Source organism: Leopardus geoffroyi, chromosome D4, assembly GCF_018350155.1.
Source record: "Leopardus geoffroyi isolate Oge1 chromosome D4, O.geoffroyi_Oge1_pat1.0, whole genome shotgun sequence".
Taxonomy (NCBI): domain Eukaryota; kingdom Metazoa; phylum Chordata; class Mammalia; order Carnivora; family Felidae; genus Leopardus; species Leopardus geoffroyi.
This window is the reverse complement of record NC_059342.1, coordinates 88505860-88527119: the sequence shown is the minus strand read 5'-3', so window position 1 is coordinate 88527119 and position 21260 is coordinate 88505860. Positions and strand designations below refer to the sequence as shown.

The following is a 21260-nucleotide window of genomic DNA, read 5'->3' as shown; positions in this document are numbered from 1 at the left end:
AATTCCTCCTCTCCCCCAATCACCCAGCACGTGGGAGGGCCCCCCCCCCCCCGTGTATTTAGAAAGCGCTGGTTCCCCGCCTGAGGGCAAGAGGGGGCCCCTCCAAGATCCCAGGTTGCAGGAGGGCCTAGCGAAGGCCTAGCCTTTGTCTTCAAACCTTTAACAATCTTTAGAGAAACGCTTTAGGGACCCCCAGGAGAGGACACAGGCAGGAATGGACACGCTGGCCGGGAGTGAGACGTGGGGTCGGGGCCCACCCTGGGGACGCCTGGGCTTCCCACGACACTCCTTGCAATGCGCTGGTTTAACCCTTACGCCCACGCCTCTCACTTGGCACAGTCTTTGTCTTGGGGAACCTGGGCAGACAACCCCCGAAGCGAGAGAAAGGGGGTCACGGGGCGGGGGGGGGGGGGGGAGGAAGAAGCCTGCGATGAAACGAAAAAAAAAGAACAGAAACAGACAAAGCAACAGGTCCACACAAGGGAGGCAAGGACAAGTCAGGAAGCGTGTTTAATTGGCATGGCACAGAAGACATACATTAGGAGCACGAGAGGAGGCCTGGGCATACTGCGGGGCCCCTGTCCGCTCCGGGGCCTCGCCCCGCCCCCACCAGCACCTCTAGGACAAGGGCCTGCTTCTTCCCCAGAGACAGACACCAGCGGATTCAGACAGGACAGCGGCCCCCAAAAGAGGCCCCGAGGGCGTTGGAAAGGCAAAGAGGCAAACAGAAAGAACACGACCATAGCCAGGAGACGTTGCTCTTGTTTTGTTTTGTTTTTTGGTAAGAGTTGTCCAAATTCCTTTACAAAGTTGCAGGCTCTGGGTCGGGGGGCGGGGAACGTGACCACTCAGACTGCCCTGCCCCACTGGCCTTCGACCTCTGCAAGGTGACCGCGACGCCCACGCCCACTCCCCACTTCCCCCTTCGCCCTGGGAGGGACAGACACTTGCTCCCATCTGAGGGACAGAGGAACTGAGCGGGAGCCACTTGCCCCGAGCCTCAGAGAAAGCTGGTCACCGAGTCCAACTGGGAGCAGGTGGCTGTCCCCGGAGCCATGGGCCGGGGCCACCGTCAAGATGCAGGAAAAACAGAACGGCACAGGCTGTGGGGCGAGGCGAGGCAGATTCTGCGTTTGTCCCAGGCCTGGGCAGTAGACAGGAGCCTGAGCCTAGAGGCCAAGACAGAAGATGGGACCAGCTGTTTATTCAACAAAAGCCTTTTATTCATTCAAAAATCAACCATTGGGTTTATTCCGCAGATATTAAAAAAAGGGGGGAGGGCAAGGCTTCCCATCACGGCGCCCTTATGCTCATTAACTTGCTAGCCCTGGGGGAGACCTAGAAGAGGGGCACCTCGGACACACACTGCCAGTCACGGGAGGTTGGAGCCCAGGGCACCTCCCGCTGTCCCCCCTCCAAGCTCCGGTTGGGCCTGACGGGGTCCCCACATGCCTTTGCAGCTCCCGGCCACCAGGGGGCGCGCCCGCGTTCCCTCGGACCCCGGAGGCGCCACGGGGAACCGGGTGGCTTTTCGCTGGGTCCGCAGAGGGACTCTCTCCAGGGAGAGGGTGTCTCTCCCGGGGGAGATCTAGGGCACCCCCCCCTCCCCGCCTTCCTCCCCTCAGAGAAGAGACGCGTTCCCGAAAGCCCAGGTGTCGTCTGGGAAGTTGGCTGTCAAAGTGAAAAGCATCTCGGGGAAAGGAGGAAACACGCGTTTGCCTTGACATTGAACGTTGCCTGGTTAAATATCAGGAAGTCTGTCATTCTGGTCAATGCCATCAACAGAGTGGGGAGCGGACACTGTGGGGGAGAGGCCAGGGCCGCTGCTCCTGGGCCAGGGAGCGAGGAGCGAGGAGCGAGGGCCGGCGGAGGGACTGAGAGCCTGGCCTTCGGTGGGTCTGGAATCCCCAGAGAGCAGCATGTGACCCACCTGGGCCTGCGGGGGGGAGGGGGGTGAATCGGTGCCGGGGACAGAGGCCCACAGCTGCTCAGGTTCCATATCTGGAGGCCTGGTGAGAGGAGGGGACACAACTGTCCCTGCCCGGCCACCTCGGGCACAAATGGCCAGTATCCAGCGCCTTGCCCAACAAGAAGGGCGGCCCTTCCCTGCAGCTCTGGGCCGTCCCCGGGACACGGACCCGAGGTGCGCCTGAGCCACGGGTCCACGGTCCCGCCTGCTAAGGCCAAAAGCCCCACCTGTGGCTCCAAACTAAACGGCCGAAGGGCAAGAAGGGAGAAAGAAGGCCTCACAGACACCTGCTCCACAGACACCCCGGAATCGATGCCCATGCCGGAGCGGGCGGGATCCGTCACTCCTGACCCTGGGTGGTCCTGGGCTACAAGTCCCTCACTGAGACGGTGCCTCTAGCACTGGGCTGTGCGACCGCTCCTTCCCACTGGGCCAGAGATGCACATCGAGGCTCAGGCAGAAGGCAGGGGAGGAATGCCACGCGGGGAACCACCCCCCCACGCAACCCCAAGCCACCAAGTTCATCCCAACCTGCAAAGTCGCCTGTGAGAGCTGAAGCGCTCCCCGTGCCTGCGCGATCCGGGGGCTTACAGTGGAGGCAGAGCACAGCCCGAGGCTCTGCTGAGCAAGAAAGGAGTCTGGGACGAGCTGAGCGGTCCGGCCAGCGGGAAGGGACACGCAAAGCCCGCCCCAGCAGCGCCGCTCTCCGGCGGAGGGTCTGTCGGCTGAGGGTTAATTGGCAGATGCTCTGGCCTCCCGGGAAAGTGCAAAGTGAGAACCGAGGACAATTCAAAGTGAGAACTGAGGGCCAGCTTTTTCTCTCCCGGGGCTGGGGCAAGCAAGGAAGAGGACAGGCTGCTGAGTTCGCCAAGAAGCAGGAATTCGAGACTCAGGCCTGGCCCTAAATAGTCTGGGAGGCTGCTTCTCAGTCCGGGAGCCTTCCCTGAAAGAGGACTGGTTCTGGGCCAAAAAATAAAGACAGCCCGAGAGTCCAGGAGGGACCAGGAAGAGCTGAAGAGAGAACAAGGTAGGTCATCTGATCCCGCACACAACCACCAGTGGCTTCCATGTCCCTGAAGACTTGTGCCAAGAGACAGGAGAGGGCCTCACACCGTGCCCGTGCCTGCTGGGGCCTGGCAAACAGCCGAAGACCGCAGAATCATAAATGCAAGAAACCCAGGCTCACAATGACACAGCGTCGGTGTGGATACAGGAAACGTCCAGATCGACCAGCCCAAGCCTCCTGGTTCTGCCGCTGGGGTAGCTGGGGCCCAGAGAGGGCAGGGGGCTGCCTGTGATCGCAGAGCAAGGGCCAGTCGCAGGCTCCCGGAGAGGCTCCCTGGCCTCTGACTTTCCTGGTGGCGGTTCTGGGGCCACCCGGTCTCAGTGGCAGGCAGCGTGACAAGCTTCCTATGGGCACATATGGGCTGCAGCCCCAAGGGACAGCCACTATCAGACTGGACCGTCTGCGGCCCTTCCCTCCTGCCCTCCCTCCCAGCGTTTAAGCTGAGAGAGGAAAGGGAAGGGGGAGGCCACGTGATCTACGGGACAAGGCAGGCGGGCAGGCAGAAAAGCAAGTGGGAGAAAACTGAAGGACTCTCTTCAAAACCCACCAAGGAGGGAGAAGGAAACTTCCCTCTGCTCACCGGCTCGCCAAGAGCGTCCTCCCCCGCCGCCTTTCCTTACACACCCCATCCCACCTTCCGGGCTCCCAGTCCTCAGGCTGCTGCAAGCGCCAAGCAAGAGTGGAGAAACCAAAAGACGTCCCCTGTTTGTCCTCAGAAAAGATGCTCTGGACCCAGAAGAGGAACAGAAGGGGGGAGTATGGACAGGAAGCAGAGAAAAGGGGTTCAAGAAGGAGGCATTCGGGCTGGGGGAACAGTGCATTAGCCATTTAAGAAACCCACCCTTCCCCTCTCCAAACATCAAGCACAGTATCTGAAAAAAAAAAAAAAAAAAGAAGAGAAAAAGAAAAAAAAGGTTTTTGGCTTCTTGGCCGCTTCAGGCCACCATTCTCTCCGGCGCAGGTGGGCGAGGGCGTGCGCATATAAACGGTAGGCCCCGCATCCCTGGGAACTTTGGACACACGAGGCAGCAGCAACAGTTAACAACCAATAAATAAAAGATATCAATTATATATGTATAAAAAAAAAAAACCTCACTTTCCCCACAAAAAGCACAATACTGTTATCACAAAAAAAAAAAAAATCATCATCATCATAATTAATCATCCTTGCCACGCAGGTGGTCTGGCTGCTCGAGGATGGGACGACAAATAACGCGAATCGGGCAGGCCCCCCCCCCCCAATGCCCCCGAGCACACCGTGGCCGAGGCCGTGACTCCCCGTGGCCTCTCCGGCTGCCGAAGGACAGCCGAGGCGGGAGGCAGTCTTCTCTGAGGTCTACGGCAGCCTTCTCCCCATCTGTCAGTCTGTATCTTCTAGGACAGAAGGTGGTTGTTTTTTTCTTTTTTTTCTTTTTTTTTTTTTTTTCCCTTTGTCAATGTCTGTTTGAAATTAAAAAAAAAAAAAAAAAAAAAAAAAAGCACACGCACAGGAGAGCAGGAAGGACCCAGAGGCTGCCCGCGAAGCAGCCGAGGCCTTGGTTTTGCAGAGGGCTGTAGCCTTTTCCGTTTCGTGTCGGTTTCTGGACAAGCAGAGGTTGTTGGCAATTGGAGACAGTGGCTTCAGGCGGCGGTGGGTGCAGGGCAGGGGGGAGGAGAGCCGGGCCCGGCGGCTCCAGGGCAGCCCGGCTGGGTGCAGATGCGGAGAGAGGCTGGGGGAACACAGGAGGGTGGCGTTGGGGGCGGAGGTGGCCTCATGGCACGGGAGGAGGTGAGTGGTTCCCAGGCATCTGGAAGACACAAGGAGGTGAGACAGGTGCGGAGCTGGCTGGCTGCCAGGGACCCACGCCCACGGAGCCGGCAGGGGAGCCAACTGGAGGGCCGGGGGGCATTCCGCCAGAAGTCCTAAAATTCAGCGTGCGCACCCTCGGATCCACCTGTTTGGCGCTTCGCATGTCTCCTTAAGAAGCAAAGGAGGCGTTTCCCACAGTATCATCTGTGCTAGCGACATACAAAGGGAGGGAGCGAGCTAGGGAGCTGGTCGGATAAATGAGGACGCAGCCCTAGGATCAGATAATTTGCAGCCACGAAGGCCGAGGCGTGGCATGGCCGACAGGCACAGAAGATGTTCAACAGGCTTCGTCACCGGGGACACACAAATGAATCCCACAATGAGACACCACCCCACACCCGCCGGGATGGCTATCCTCAACACGCGGGGAAGTCACAAGTGTTGGCCAGGGCGTGGAGACGTTAGGACCCTCACCCTTGCTGGTGGCAGTGCAAACGATGGCACCCAAAAGGTTCAACACAGTTACCGTGGGATCTAGCAATTTCACTCCCAGGTAAAAAGGGAACGAGGTCCTGATACCCGCTCCGACAAGGAGCCTCGAAGACGTTACGCTAAGTGAAAGGTACCGCACGCCAAAAGCCGCGTATTGCATTTATGCGAGAGACTGCGTTCCGATGACACGTCCCAAGTAGGCAAATCCATAGAGACAGAAGGCAGGCTGAGGCTGCCTGCCGGGGGGCTGGGTTGGAGGCGGGATGGGGCGAAAGTGCTTAATGGATATGAAGGTGGGTTTTTGCTTCCTTTCTTTCTTTTGAGAGAGAGAGAGAGAGCACACAAGCGGGGATGGAACAGAGAGAGGGAGAAAAAGAGGATCCCAAGCAGGCTCCACACTGTCAGCACAGAGCCCGACGCGGGGCTCGAACTCACGGACTGCGAGATCATGACCCGAGCCGAAGTCGGATGCCTTAACTGACTGAGCCACCCAGGCGCGCCCAGTGTCTGACTCTCGATCTCAGCTCAGGTCTTGATCTCAGGGTCAAGTCTGAAGCCCCGCGAGGGGATGGAGCCTCCTTTAAATAAATAAAATCAAACGGTTAATTTGGGGGTGCCTGGCTGGCTCAGTCAGTAGAACGTGTGACTCCTGATCTCAGGGTTGTAAGTTCAAGCCCCAGGTTACTCAAAAAAAAAAAAATCTTAAAAAACATTTTTTTAATGCAATGGTTAATTTTATGTCATGCGACTTTCGCCTCAGTATGTTTTTGAAAAAAGCAGCACGGAGGACCGGGCTGCCTGCCACCGTCTGCACGATCCACAGATCCTTCCCGTAACCCTGCTCCGCTTAAATCCCAAGTCCCTGCTGCCCCGAACGCACGGGGTAGGCGTCTGATCCAAAAGGGGTCATTTCCCAGGTCTGTGTGACATGACCAGAAAGCATCGGCTGGGCTGGGCTAGTCAGCAGCTACGTGGTGGTGACCCGAAGGAGCAGGCAGGCCCCACGGGAGCAGAGTTGGGGTGGCCGCCGGGGTGCAGGTGAAGGGAAGGGTCCTCCCTGTGCCGACCCCGGGGCGCTTGGCTGAGTTTCCAATCCCGTGCCCTGCCTTCTGTGGCCAATCTGTGAACCCTTGCGATCCCCAGCACTGGACCTGCTGCTTCAAACCGCAAACACAATGGAACCCATCAAATGCGTTTAAATCCATAAATCCGTGATTGGTCCCCTCTAAAGGATGTTAGAAACCCACCTGTTTTGGAAAAGCTGGAAGCCAGGAAGAATCGAGTATCTATCCTGCCTTTCCTTTAGAAATGAGGCTGCAGTAACCACACCATCGATGAGGGGGAAGTTTCCCAGTAGAGTAAACAACCGAGCTAACCACAAAGAAGGACGGACAGCTCTGGAACACCACCTACTGAATGAATGAATGAATGAATGCACGCATGCGTGAATGAACGAATGAATGAAGGGCTCGTCACCAGTGGCTGCCGACGTCACCAGACCTCACGTGATGCCTGGTGGACACACAAAGCCCCCCTCGGGAGGTGCTCTCGTCAAAAGTGGGTCAAAGTGAGTGCCGGGCAAGCCTGCCCATCTATGTGCCCATTTCCAGGAAGAACAGGAAACTGAAGAACATGTTAAAACCACCCACGGGGGCCCAATCAGCAAACCGCGAGGTAGGAGACTCCACAGAATGTATTTCTCGACAAATAGCAAAGCAAAAGAAAGGGGAGGGGGAGACATTAAAATGAACGTGAGAGACCTACCAGCCAATTACAATAGGTGGAATTCATTCTGATTCTGTTTCCAAGAAACAAAACATTGCGAGGCCACAGGAAATGGGAAGACTAGCTTAGCTGCAGACCGGGGGGTATCAGGGAATTAGTACTGGGATTTTTTTTTTCGCTATTGTGGACTCTATATAAAGAAATGTTATCTTGGGGCGCCTGGGGGGCTCAGTCGGTTAAGCGTCCGACTTCGGCTCAGGTCATGATCTTGTGGTTTGTGAGCTCAAGCCCGGCATCGGGCTCTGTGCTGACAGCTTGGAACCTGGAGCCTGCTTCGGATTCTGGGTCTCCCTCTCTCTCTGGCCCTTCCCTGCTTGCACTCTGTCTCTCTCACTCTCATAATAAAAAAAAAAACAACAGAAGTTTTTAAAAAATCCACCTCATGGGGCACCTGGGTGGCTCAGTCAGTTAAGTGTCTGACTCTTGATTTCAGCTCTACTCATGATCTCATAGGTTCACGGGTTCGAGTCCCGCATTGGGATCTGTGCTGACAACGCGGAGCCTGCTTGGGATTCTCTCTCTCCGCCCCTGCCCTGCTCACAAGCGCGCACTCTCTCTCTCTCAAAATAAATAAATAAACAACAACAAAATCCACCTTAAGATTTCCAACAACCTACGTGTCCCAAGCACAGGCCTAGGTCAAGTACGGCCCAGCCACGCAACAGAATACTATGCAGCTATTAGAAATGCAGCTATTAGAAATGATGGCCTATGCAGCTATTAGAAATGATGGCCTCGAACATTTTTACCAATGCAGGAAATATACAGGATCTCAGTTCCTCAGTGGTTCAGTGAATTATATTAACAGGAGCTTATCTAACAATTATGATACATCAGGAATCTGTGAATAAATATGAAATGATGGAACACAAGTTGGATAGAATTACCATCCAGTAGGTTTGAGGACAAGCCTCAGAAAAGGAGGAAGGCAATTTTCAGGGCGAGCTTATAGGAAGGTTGTGTGAAAAGTCTGTCATGAAAATAAAGTAGCATGTTTTCGGCCGCCATGTTGCCGGTGAGGCTAATATGGGTGTCTCCATAAATGGTGTGAAGGAAAGCCAGTGTAGACACAGCATGAAGTGGACTTTGTGCCAAGTTGGGTAAAATATGTTAAAAATCTCTTTTCTTTGGGGGCGCCTGGGTGGCTCAGCCGGTTGAGCGTCTGACTTTGGCTCAGGTCATGATCTTGCGGTTCATGACTTCAAGCCTCGTGTCGGGCTCTGTGCTGACAGCTCAGAGCCTGGAGCCTGCTTCATATTCTGGGTCTCCCTCTCTCCCTCTCTCTCTGCCCCTCCCCTAGTCACGCTCTGTTTCTCTCTCTCTCTCTCTCTCTGACTCTCAAGAATAAATAAACATTAAAAAAAAATTCTTTTTTTAATTTCTTTTCTTGGGGCACCTGGGTGGCTCAGTCGGTTAAGCGTCTGACTTTGGGCTCAGGTCGTGATCTCATGAGTTCGAGCCCCGTGTCGGGCTCTCTGCTGTTAGCACAGAGCCCACTTCAGGTCCCCTCTCCCTGTCTCTCTGCCCCTCCCTTGCTCTCTCTCTCTCTCTCAAAAATAAACATAAAAAAAAAAACTATTAAAAAAGTCTCTTTTCCTAGTGTTAAATTGCCAAAAGAAAACAGAAACATTCCCTATAAGTTGTTCATTAAAAGCAAAAAACAAAAAAACCAACCGCCAACATATGGTTATGAGCTCATTGCTGCTGGGGAAATACAAACCCATATGTGTTCACAGAAAACCGTGAGACGGAAACAATTAGGGTGATTCCAAAATAATCACCTGCTGTAAAGAGACTAATGACGCCATGGGACTTTTTCTGGGGGACAGAAACATCAAGAACCTCTGTGCGGACCGCTTCTTCCACGGCCTGCAGGAGACCAAGCCACATTGTCACGTGACAGCTGCCACGGAGGCCACTGGCGACATTTACCACACAAAAGGAGCCTCTGGGAGGGGCACCTGGGTGGCTCAGTCGGTTGAGTGTCCGACTTTGGCTCAGGTCACGATCTCGCGGTCCGTGAGTTCGAGCCCCGCGTCGGGCTCTGGGCTGACGGCTCAGAGCCTGGAGCCTGTTTCGGATTCTGTGTCTCCCTCTCTCTCTGCCCCTCCCCCGTTCATGTTGCCTCTCCCTGTCTCAAAAATAAACGTTAAAAAAAATTTAAAAAAAGAAAAAAAAAGGAGCCTCTGGGAGATGTGACAGAGGATCATACGTACCGTGGGATCCAGAGGCACACACTGGGCTCTTCTGAGATTAGAGAAGGGACTGCGATGATTCCTTTAGAAACCGGTTTGATTACCTATCCCCAGGCTGACCCAGTTACTGAGGATTCAGTTTTTGTGAGCGTTCAATTCTTTTTGAATCACCCCGGACACAAAAACGCGCCCAGCGGTTCTATCTGGGGAATACACGAAGGCTTGTAAAAATAAACTTTTTGTAGGCAGGTGTTCTTCTTCAACATATATACATTTTTTTAAGATCTTACTTTTAGGTATACCCAGCGCGAGGCTCAGACTCCCGACCCTGAGATCAAGGGTCACGTGTTCCACCGGACTGAGCCAGCCAGGAGCCCCTCACCCTGTTCTGTGACGTCTCTTCAGTGGAAAAGGATTTCTTGTGTAAAACAGTCACCACCCTCATCATCAGAAAAGCTCCGGAATGGCATAAGCCTCCGGAAGAAAGTACCAGCAAACCAAATCTGACGACACATCAAAAGGATTAGCACACCTCCGGAAGTGGAGTTTTATTCTGAGAACGCAAGGGTGACTTAGCATTCAAAAACCACGGGGCGCCTGGGTGGCTCAGTCGGTTGAGCGGCCGACTTCGGCTCAGGTCATGGTCTCGCGGTCCGTGAGTTCGAGCCCCGCGTCGGGCTCTGTGCTGACCGCTCAGACAGAGCCCGGAGCCTGCTTTGGATTCTGTCTCATGGACCCCTCCCCTGCTCACGCTCTGTTCTCTCTGTCTCTTAGAAATGAATAAACGTTTAAAAAAAAGTAAAAAATAATTGAAACAAAATTAAAAATAACTCCTGGCAAACTAGAAAGGGAAACTTTCTAAATCTGATAAAACCTTCCAGCAGAAGACTATACCAGACATCCTAATAATAATTACCAGATTAATTCTAAATTAACTAATCTAATAGTCAATTCCTGAAACTTTTCCCCCAAGACCAAGAGTGAGACAGGAATGCTCATCTTCTCTACTCCTAGGGGGCACTGTGCTGCAGGCCCAGCCAGCGCAAGGAAGCAGGGCAAAGAAACAGATGACGGAAAGAAAGCAGGGAAAGAAAGAAAGCCTAGAAAGTCCCAAAGAATCAAAGGCAGACTCTTAGATTTGACAAATGACATTAGCAGGATCATAGATATATGATTAATCTACAAAACCCCTGTGAATTTCAGGGCGCCTGGATGGTTCAGTCGGTTGAGCGTTTGACTCTTGATTTTGGCTCGGGCCATGATCCCAGGGTGGTGGGATCGAGCCCCGCGTCGGGCTCCGCACTCAGCATGGTGCCTGCTTGGGATTCTCTCTACGACGCATAACAGAGAAGAGGCAGAGAGAAGAGGAAGGAGAGAATGAGGAAGAAAAAGGGAGACAGTTCTCTTCCAGAACGGAGGTGTCCTGCCCCGCCCCCCGCCCCAGGTCCCCCTCCACTCACCCCGGCTCTGGGCCGTGGACTATACCAGCCCGTCATAGAGGGACAGCGCCTGCACGATGGAGGGGTCTGCCTTGGATCCCTCCTGGAACTCCTGTAGGGTCAGCTTCCCATCGGCGTTCTGCAAGCAGAGAGAGAAAGACAGACAGCTAGAGGTGGAGGGACGACCAGCCTCTGAGGAGAGGGGCCTCTGGGCCGGACCCCGAACATCCCCTCCCCAAGCCCGGCCCGGGACCGGCCGAGAGACAGCTCCGAAACAAAGTCAGGTCAGGAGGGAGGCGGTGTCGCTCACTAGGTAAGAGGGCTCGGGCACCAGACAGACCTGGGCGCTTGCCGGCAGGGTGACCTTGGGCACGTGTTCCACCTCCCCAGGCCCCGGTTTCCTCACCTGGGCACGAGAGATAACTACTATGTGGCTTCCTCAGGGCACCAGGGTGACGGCTCTGGGAGCCTAAGATGTGCAAAGTGCTCAGCAGCCTGCGAGCGCCCCTAACTCCATACCTGCTATCACGGCCATTAAATCCCGTAAATGGCAGTTAATTCCAAAGGGCTGAGAGCCGAATGCATTTCTCTGGAGTCACTCTCGCAAGGGCATTTAAAAAACGACTCCCAGAGGGGCGCCTGGGTGGCGCAGTCGGTTAAGCGTCCGACTTCAGCCAGGTCACGATCTCGCGGTCCGTGAGTTCGAGCCCCGCGTCGGGCTCTGTGCTGACAGCTCGGAGCCTGGAGCTGCTTCGGATTCTGGGTCTCCCTCTCTCTTTGCCCCTCCCCCACTCACACTCTCTCTCTGTCTCCAAGGTAAGTAAAAAAAAATAATAAATAAGTCCAATAAAATAAAATAGTATTTTGATGGCTATATTCCCAAATCATTCCCTTCCTTTTCAACCCCATGGATTTGATGGGATACACTGAAAATCATTATTCTCAGGCGCCCACAGACATCTCCAATATGTCAGAGGGGCCCATGGCAAGAAGTAAAAAAGGTTAAGAATCTTAGTGGAGGCTGAGGCGCCTGGGCGACTCAAGTCCGTTAAGCGCCCGACTTTGGCTCAGGCCACGATCGCACGGTCTGTGAGTTCGAGCCCCGAATTGCGCTCTCCGCACTCGGAGCAGAGCCCATTTCGGATCCTGTGTCTCCCTTTCTCTCTGCCCCTCTCCTGTTTGTGCTCTCTCTCTTTCTCTCTCTGCCAAAAGTAAATAAACTTAAAAAACAAAAAAAAAAGCTGCCCCTCTCTTCATTGAGAGAAGAAAAAGTCTCAGGCAAACTTATTTAACACTCTGGGCATCTGATGGGGACAGCCTCAGCAGGCCAAGCCACTGCCCTGAACATCCGTGCATTTATGAGGGTCTCCACTGCCGGCCCACGCCTTACCTGGCCGAGGACCAGTCTCCCCCCACCCCGGGCTCACCTTGTCCATCATGGCGAAGATCCGGTCCACCCTCTTCTCGGGGGTGTTCTCCTCCTCGGGGAGTTCCACGGTGTTCCCCTGCCAGGGAGAGACAAGGTGGGCGGTGGGTTCCCGGCCAGAAATCTGCCTCCCAGATCTGGGCTGCTTCTAGATGCCGACTGCTCCCCCTCCCCACACCTCTACCCTCTCTGCAGTCCGGCTCTAGAACACTCGGCCCCCTCCGGCCCCACTGCGGCGGTGGCCCCCGCCCGCCACCCCTCCCCTGGCCAACTCTCACCCAGGGCAGGAGAGCGGCTGTGCGGCCAGGCCCTGTCCCTACATGTGACGCCCCTCCTGCCGCTCCCACCCCATCGGGCCCAGGCCTCACCACCATCTGGTAAATGGCGTCCACAATGTCTAGCATCTCGTTCCTGGTGATGTAGCCGTCGTTATCCAGGTCATAGAGCTTGAAGGCCCCTGGGAGCAAGCAGCCGGGGTGGGGTCACCCTGGAGCAGGGCAGGCTGGGCCACGCCCCTTCCTCCTGCCCCTCAGCACACAGGGGAGACCAAGGGCCCCAACACCCATCGGCAACGAGGATTCACATCAGGACAAACGGATGGACAGACAGACACATGCACATTGACATACACACCACCTCAACTAGGGTTTAAAAACAAAAAAGAAACCAGGGGCGCCGGGGTGGCTCAGCCGGTTAAACTTCTGACTTCCGCTCGGGCCACAATCAAATGGTTCCGTGAGTGAGTTCAAGCCCCACAGCAGGCTCTCTGCTGTCAGCGCCGAGCCCTCTTCGGATCCTGTCTCCCGTTCTCTGCCCCTCCCCTGCTTGTTCTCTATCTTTCTCTCTCAAATAAATAAATAAACTAAAAAAAAAAAGAAGGAAAGAAAGAAACCAAAAGTAGAAAGGAAGAGGGCTCTGGGTCTGCCAGAGTGGAGGCTGAGGCCGGGGCTGAGTGGGGTAGGGACCAGGAGGACCCCCTAATGACGCGCCCTCCTCTCCACCCACGGCCCATCCACAATCACGCAGCTTCCTGCTATGGTTGACTCAGAAAATCAAATAATACCCCCAGGATGGGGGCGGGGTATAGCTTTTACATGAATAAAATCCTCCTTTATTCCTAAAAAAAAAAAAAGAGAGAAAGAAACTGCAGGCATTTCTTGTTACCAACGCAACGCAGTGTCAAGGTCCAGGAGAGCGGGGAGTTCTGGCTCAGCTGTTCCCATCCTCTCTCCAGACTCCCTTTTGCACCCCGTGTTCCAGCTTGGAACTCTCTCCCCCCTGGGGCCTCGGACACGCTCTTCCCCTGCCCGCAACCCTCTCCCCTCCTCCCACCCCGGCCAGCTCTCCCCTGGCCCCAGCTCAGCCCCTGATCTTTTTAAAAAAATCTTTTAATGTTTATTTATTTTTGAGAGAGAGAGAGAGACAGAGCATGAGTGGGGGAGGGGCAGAGAGAGGGAGACACAGAATCCCAAGCAGGCTCCAGGCTCCGAGCTGTCAGCACAGAGCCCCACGTGGGGCTCGAACTCACAGACCACGAGATCGTGACCCGAGCCGAAGTCGGATGCTTAACCGACTGAGCCACCCAAGCGTCCCTCAGCCCGTGACTCTTAACAGTTCCTCTCCTGTCGGCTCACCCACTCCTTCCTGCCTCGGCTGCAGTTTTATGGGATTTTTAAAAATAAAGTCCCCGTGCCAGACTGACACTGGTGACAGCAGGTGCCTATCAGATTCCCCCGTGGAGTCCCGCCTCCTGGCCCGCACACGTGACCGTGTTGGGCTGGTATCTGTTGGGTGAATGAGTGAATGAAGTGAATGAGTGAGACCAGTCGTCAAAACAGTGAATTCCCAAGGGGTGCGGCCAGCGCTGGAATGGGGCCTTTTAACTCGACGCTAAGCTGCCCGTGGCCCGTGTCTGCACCTGTTGCCTGCCCCGTCTGTCCACCATGCCTCGCTAAGCCACGTTCCTCCTACGCGGCCACCTCCAGGAAAGTTCCTTTGACCTGGAAAGGCAGGACATCTGTGCCGCTCTCTCAGCCCTGGACAGACGGCCTGGCCCGCTTCTTTGGCTTCCCTCCAGCCTGGGACCAGCCAGTGTGTGCCTGACGGAACCCGGGGACAGGACTTACACCGCAGCTTCTCGTCCAGGGTGCCCCTCGAGGTCACCGACAGTGCCTGGATGAACTCGGAGAATTCAATCCGCCCGTCCTGACAGGAGAGAGGGGTGGGGCGGCCGCAGTCAGCACCGGGTCACCCGTCAGGCTTGACCTCGGGCGCCTGATGGGCAGTGGCAGGTACCAAATACCCCACGGCTAAGGGACACCCAAACGGGGAGGGTGGGGGAGAAGGGACAAGGGATGCGGGGAGGGGTGGACGATTACAGATGGGTCAGGTCAGGTAGGAAGGACAGAAGGAGGACTGAGGCTCAAGGCAGAGCCCAACTCCACATGTGATGGGAGAAAGAGACAGAAGTCATCACACACACACACACACACACACACACACACACACACACACACCCTCTCTGGGCAAGAGTCTGGAAACCCCTTCTCCTCACTTCAAACTACAGGCTCAGAGGCTTCTGAGGAGCGCAGGGCCCTCAACTGTTTAATCCTACCTGTTAGTTTTGCCAATAGGGAAACTGAGGCCCGGAGAGGGCAGAGCTCTTCCCAGGGCCAAGCAGTGTGACTGTCAGCCTGAAGGCACCTGGGGGAGAAAGCCAGGGCACGACAGAACGGAAACCATCCGAGGGCCCGAAGTCCAGAGTGTGAAATCGAGTTCCGTAAGTCCCTCATGAACAGGAAGGAGCCTGGAAAAATGCAGGCGTGGGCCAGGGTGCCGAGGACGGCGGGCGCCCCACAGCGGATACACCACAGGTCAGCACGGCCATCGCCGGGAGGGGACACACGCTCCCGACACAGAAAAGCCTTGAAAACATGACGCTCCGCGAAAGGAGCCAGGCACAAAAGATCCCACGCTATATGCTGCTCAGAGCCTCAGTTTCCCCATCTGCAAAACGGGGGTATTCAAAGGACGTGCCCCAGAGGTGCTTGGTTGTAAAACCTCACTCAAAACGATCCACGGGAAAAGCTGAGCACGCGGTAAATATTCAATAAGTGTCAGTTGCGGCCCTAAATCCTGCTACGGTCCCTGCAGGGATCTGCATTTTGTGCTCGCGTGAGCAAGGGCAAGGCGTGCGTGCGTGTGCGTGTGCGTCTGTGTGTACGTGCGCGCGTGCGCGGTACGGGCATGCGTACCCGTCTCCGCGCGGCGCAGGTGGAAGTGCGTGCGCCCTGGACACGCGCGCGCATTGGTGTGCATGTGCGTGCGTCAGTGCGTTTGTGTGTGTGTGTGCGCGCGCGTGTGCACACGTATGTGTGTTCCTCCTCCAGAAGGGAACATCGGCAGCAGAGTGTGGGTGTGGAGACGCTGCGGGTGCCTGCGGGAGCCGAGGGGGGGGGGGGTGGGGGGGAGAGGGGGAGGGGAGGGGAAGGGGGAAGAGGGGGAGGGGAAGCTGAGCCCCCCCCCCCCCCCCCCCCCGCGCAGGCCCCGTCAATCCCCGGCTCACCTTGTTTTCGTCAAAGACGTTGAAAACAAACGTAGCAAACTTGGTGGGATCTCCGAATGGGAAGAATTGCTTGTAGATTTTCTGGAAGCCTGCGGCATCCAGCTGCCCGCTGGGGCAGTCCTTGATGAAGCCTTTGTACCTGGAGGCGGCAGACCGGGCGAGAGAGGGTCAAAGAGGCGCCAGCATCACCCACCCACCTGCCAGCGTCCCCGGAAGGCTGTGAATCCTGTGCAGGGAGACAGTGCCACGTGGGGGGGGGGGGGGGGGGGGCACAGGCCTGGACACTGTGCAGCACGGGCTCATCCCCCCTCTGCCTCCGGCTAGCTGCGTGACCTGGGACGGGTGACGGCACCTCTCTGAGCCTCGTCCATACCAGGGGGATAAGAGTCGCCGTGAGAATTAACCTGCACACCGTGCACAGAGCACCTGCCACCCCCCTACCCCCGCAGCCCTGCACTCCACACAGCGGGGCTGAAACAAAACTCACCCGAACGAGCTCCCCTAAAGTCACACTCTTACACCGGGGCACCCCTGCCTCCCCCACCGTCTCCGCTGAGCCCCTCCTGGCACCACAGAGCGGGGGCAGGCTGGCGGTGCCGGTGGTACCGCTGGTGGGCAGAGCCACCATATGGGGCCAGCAGCTGGCTCCTCCCACATGCTTGCACCCCGCCCCCCACTACGCACACCCCCTCTCCCCCACGTCTGTTCCTGGGGATCCGTGCTAAGAGACACAGGAGCGGGGCAGCAAGCTCAGAGGGCACCCTGGTTTGTCCCCCCACTGTATTCCCAGCGCCCGGCCCAGGATTCTGCAGCTAAGCAGCCAGCTGACCGCCGCACGGCTCTGGAGCCCAAACCCCGGCTTTGCCATTTGCTGGCTGTGCAACCTTGGCCAAGTGTCTTTACCCCCCTGAACCTGTCTCCTCGTCCCTAAAAAGGGACGGCTGCCACGTCTGTCTTGTTGGCCTCAGATGAGAGGATGACATAGCATCCTTAACGTAGGGCTGGGCACAAAAAAAGCCATCAGTAGCATGATCTTTTGTATTATGAACTCAGACGGGCTGTCGTAAACCGGTTGGCGAGTCGGCGCCTGGGTGTAGCTTAGCAACCCAGCTGGAGGAGGATTCCTTGGAGGAGGAAGATTCCTAGCACCAAGGGAAGCCAGCAGGGCATCAGCTATTCTGTTCCCAGCCCTTACCTCGCTGGGCCACTCTCTGCAAACCCACTCTCCCGGAACGCCCACGACGGCCAGCGAGCGAGCCTTCGAGGAAGCCCACTTGGGGGATGAGGAAGCTGAGGCCCGGGAAGGGCCGACTTGCACGTCCTCGCAACCCAGACCGGGGCTGAGGCCAGTTGCTCCGAGCCACGGGGTCGCCGAGACTACCACCTGCCCCACTGCTCTGTCCTGAGACCCTTGTGAAGGCGCCCTTCTCCCCTCATGTCTAGGGAGAGGACTCCGGGCACCCTGTGCCCGGCCCTGGGAAGTGGCACCGTGGCGGGGGCCCATTCATAGAGGTCACACGTGGAGAGGCCACTGCCCTCCCACCCACAGGGCACAATCTGAGGGGCCTGGGTGGGTGCTGCACATACAAGGACCTAAAGGGACCCACAGGACACTCGGGGATCGTCAGCCTGCACGATGGACGCCAGATGTTAACAGGATGGGGGTTGCTGGGGGAGGGGGAGGCGGGAAGATGGAACGGGGGAGGGGGGTCGGGCCGGGGTGGACGCCCACAGCCAGCAGGAGGCCGTGAAGGAGGCCAGGCCTCCGCGCCCCTCCCCATCTCCCACAGGACACCTGCAAGGAGCAGAGGCCCAGGGAGGCCAGGTCCCTGCTCAGGAACGGGACGGCTGCCCCATCTCGCCCTCTGCCCCATGCCGGGCGCTGAGCCCAGCCTTCAGCGGCCGTTCCTCCCTCAGTCACCACCCCAGCCCTGCGCGGTGGGCTCAGCGATGCGGGGTTCACAGATGAAGGCGCGGAGGCAAGAGGTCGGGTGCCCCTCCCACCGCAGGTACCAGGAAGGGACCCGGCCTCCCGCAGGACCCTCCCCTAAAGCCTCCTTCCCAGCTGGGTGCTCTGGGCCCCAACTTCATACCCGGGCAGGACGCACGGCCAGGGAGAAGGGACGTTTTAGGGACAAGACCTGATCCGTGACTCCAGGCCTCCTGGCCAAGACAGGTCCCTGGGCAGGAGGAGGGGACGGGCCTGGTGCCCGTGTGGGGGCCGTGCGGGGGCACGCTCCAGCCACCAGATCACTCGGGGGCGGGGTGGGGGCCCCCGCAGGCTTCTCACTGCCCCACGATGGATGTGTGGTATTTAAGTGATCCTGAAAGCCTGTTAAAAACAATGGAGAGAAGACAAAAGCCGCTCCTAGAGGGTCCCTGCGGGTGGCTCCTGAGTGGGGGGAGGGGGGGGCGGTTTGCTTGGCTGCCGGAACCCCCAGCGCTGAGAGCAGCTGCAGAGAGCCAGCAGTGGGGGCCCTGCAGTGATAGCTGGGGGCAGGCGGGGACGCGGGGAGGCCAGCCTCCGTGGGGAACCTTTCTGGGGTAGGGGAACCATCGAGGTACCCCTGCAGAGGGCCCCAGGAAGCCCATCCCCAGGAAGCAACCCCGGGCCCAGCCTCCTCTTACCAACCACCTCCATATTCCACACCCAGCCACACTTTCTAGAACGTGCCATACTATCTCCGGCCTCCAGGCCTTGGTACCCGTAGGCCCCTCTGGCCGCAAAACACATCTTTTTTCTCTTCACTGGGCTCAGCCACTCACCTACCTCGTCCCAGCTTTGACGTCGCTTCCGGGAATGCTGGCCAGGCCCCCCCACCCCCACCCGCCCCAGAGCCTGACAGGTTCCTCTGCTCCCTCGCCCCTTGGGAGATCCCCAGCACGCTATATCCCGTTTCCTTCCAGGTCGCATCCCTGGAGGGACATCCCACTATAACCTCTCTGGCACTGCAGAGTCCCTTGCCGGGGGTGGGCCCTGGTGTATGATGGGGGCTCAGTAAATGTCTGTCCGAGGAGATGGATGGATGGATGGATGGACAGATGGACGGACGGACAGACGGACAGACGAATGCATGAACACACAAACTGCCAGACAAGGACGGAGTGAGACCCAGGTATCCAGCGCCTTTTTCCTAAGCCCCGAGGACCCTGGCCAGCACTTGAGAGCTTCCTGCAGACGGCAAGAGAACCACTGATGGGCTCCCAGCCCTCGGTGGATTGGCAGGGGGCCCAGAGAGGGAGACAGACCGGCTCAGGGTCACACAGTTAAGTCAGCAGCAGGATCAGAGCTCCGGCCAGGCAGAAACCGCCCCGTGCAAACGGGTGCTGGAGCCCTGCTGCCCCAAACGCTGCGCAGCGCTGTTCATCGTGGGAAGGTGGGGGGCACCCTGCCTCGCCAGAGCAGAGATGGGGGGGGATCTGCTGTCCCAGACACCCCGGTCACCCCACCCCGTGAGCCGTCACGGCTCCAAGGTCACTGAGAGACGTGACTCCAGCCTTCACCCAGGGCCCCCGGCCTCAGGTTCTGACAGGCCTGGGCCCCCCACCCCCCCGCCTCCCCCTTGAGACATGCTGACACCAGAAAACCCGTTCCAGGAGGCCAGGGCCTTGTGTGCCAGTCCCGTGTACCCCTCCCCTGCAGTGCCCCTCAGGTCCCCTGCTGGTATAATAAGTGGCTTAGACCAGTTCAGGGTTTCTCCACCCCAGCACCACCGACATTTGGGGTTGGGTGATTCTGCACACCGTACGACGTAGGCCTCCGTCTGCTAGGTGTCCGTAGCACCTGCTCCCAAGTGAGGACGACCAAAAGTGTCCCCAGACAAGGCCACGTATCCCCCCCGGGAGCAGAACCACTCCAGCGGAGAAATACCGAACTAGATGGCCTGTGGGAAGGCCATGAACTTGAGGGGGTCTACACAAGCGTCGGCCCTTCCGGTGTCTGTGATTCTGCAAAACAACTGAGAGCCAGGCATACGGCTATGCGCTTTCCAGGCACAATTTCACACAATGGTCCCACTGAGCCCAGGAGGCAAGGACTATTATGCCCACTTTACGGATGGGGAAATGGAGGCTGGGGAAGGTTCCGTCCGGCCCAGGCACAGGGCCTTCACTCAGGACACTTTCTGCTCAGCCCACTCTTCCCCTCCCTCCCCTGCTGACTCCCACTTACCCTTTCATTCTTGGTTTCGGCGTGTCCTTTAGAGAAGCCCTCTCTGGCCACCACAGACGGAGCCATACTCCCAGCCCCCTGCCCCTGGCCCGGGCCTCGGTGGCGCCTCGTACAGCTGTGCCTGGTGACTGGCTCGTGTAACCCGTGTGGCAGTTACACGGGCATCGAGACAGGGACCACGTCTCCTCACCCGGCCCTGAGTCTGCGGGGCCCAGCACCGTGCCTGGCACACAGTAGGTGCTCAGTAAATGCTACACGGAGTCACACAGCCAGCAAATGAGGCAGCCGATGCTAGAGCCTTCTGCCACATGTCCGGGCTTGCGTCGGATGGGGGGAGGGGGCCGGGATGGGGCATCCTGCCCTTCGAGGCCCGACGCGCTCAGTCGGCCTGCTTTCTTTTTAAAAAAATCTTTTTTTCAACGTTTATTTATTTTTGGGGGGACAGAGAGAGACAGAGCATGAACAGGGGAGGGGCAGAGAGAGAGGGAGACACAGAATCGGAAACAGGCTCCAGGCTCTGAGCCATCAGCCCAGAGCCCGACGCGGGGCTCGAACTCACGGACCGCGAGATCGTGACCTGGCTGAAGTCGGACGCTTAACCGACTGCGCCACCCAGGCGCCCCAGTCGGCCTGCTTTCCTTGGTGCCTTCTGTTTGCTTCCAGGCCCAGGGTGGAAGCCACAGCGGTCCCGGCATTGCCGCCGGCACACGTCAGGCCAGACGGAGGGGGAGACACAAAACCTGTGCTGCTGTCAGTTACCTCCACCAACTGGCAACTGGGGGTGCCCAGCCCAGGCAGGACCTCAGGGCAGGATCTTGGGGCCCAGCCCCAGAATCCCCAGGCACCACCGAGGACGGACAGCCCTGGGGGCCCACCGCGCAAAAACCCACTGTGACGGGGCCACCCGCCTCAGACAAGGGCCCCACGCGTGGGGCAGAAAGGAGTTGGGGATGCATCTTTGTCTTGTACTTATTATGGCTAAGCTCTGTGCTTATGGTTCGCTTTGGTCACACGGAGCACGCGGGGATTCTGTAATATAAAGAAGTTAAATTTTTGTGTTGGAGTGTAAACACAAGGAAGGGCTCAGGCTTCCCCTTCAGGCCTGGCTGGATCCCACCACCATCCCTGCCCCGGCTGCCCGGAGAGGCCAGCCGTCCCAAGGGGGAGTTGACAGACCAAAGACCCCTGATGCACCTGCCACATCCAGCCACTTTGCCCGGGGCGCATACAGGGAGGCCCTTAACGGTTAGGCCAGTAAATTTCACATTATGTGTACCTCACCGCGTTAAAAAAAATGTAATTAAAAGCATTACAGAATGTTCTAGATCAGGCATAAAAATATCAAACACAGGTACGGTCGGCT

The 21260-nt window shown here is 57.4% G+C and overlaps 1 protein-coding gene across 1 annotated transcript in view; it reads right to left on the bottom strand.

Annotated features, from left to right (window-relative positions):
• Positions 1-486: 486 nt before the first annotated feature.
• NCS1 (neuronal calcium sensor 1) overlaps positions 487-21260 on the bottom strand; it is a 51980-nt gene continuing 31206 nt past the window's right edge. Inside the window, exons 3-8 of the mRNA XM_045469899.1 lie at positions 15727-15865; positions 14288-14366; positions 12530-12618; positions 12163-12240; positions 10757-10874; positions 487-4822 (exon numbers count right to left, since the gene is read on the bottom strand). Coding sequence (XP_045325855.1) covers positions 10776-10874; positions 12163-12240; positions 12530-12618; positions 14288-14366; positions 15727-15865 — 484 coding nt within the window. The 3' untranslated portion in view covers positions 487-4822; positions 10757-10775. The remainder of the gene's footprint in view (positions 4823-10756; positions 10875-12162; positions 12241-12529; positions 12619-14287; positions 14367-15726; positions 15866-21260) is intronic.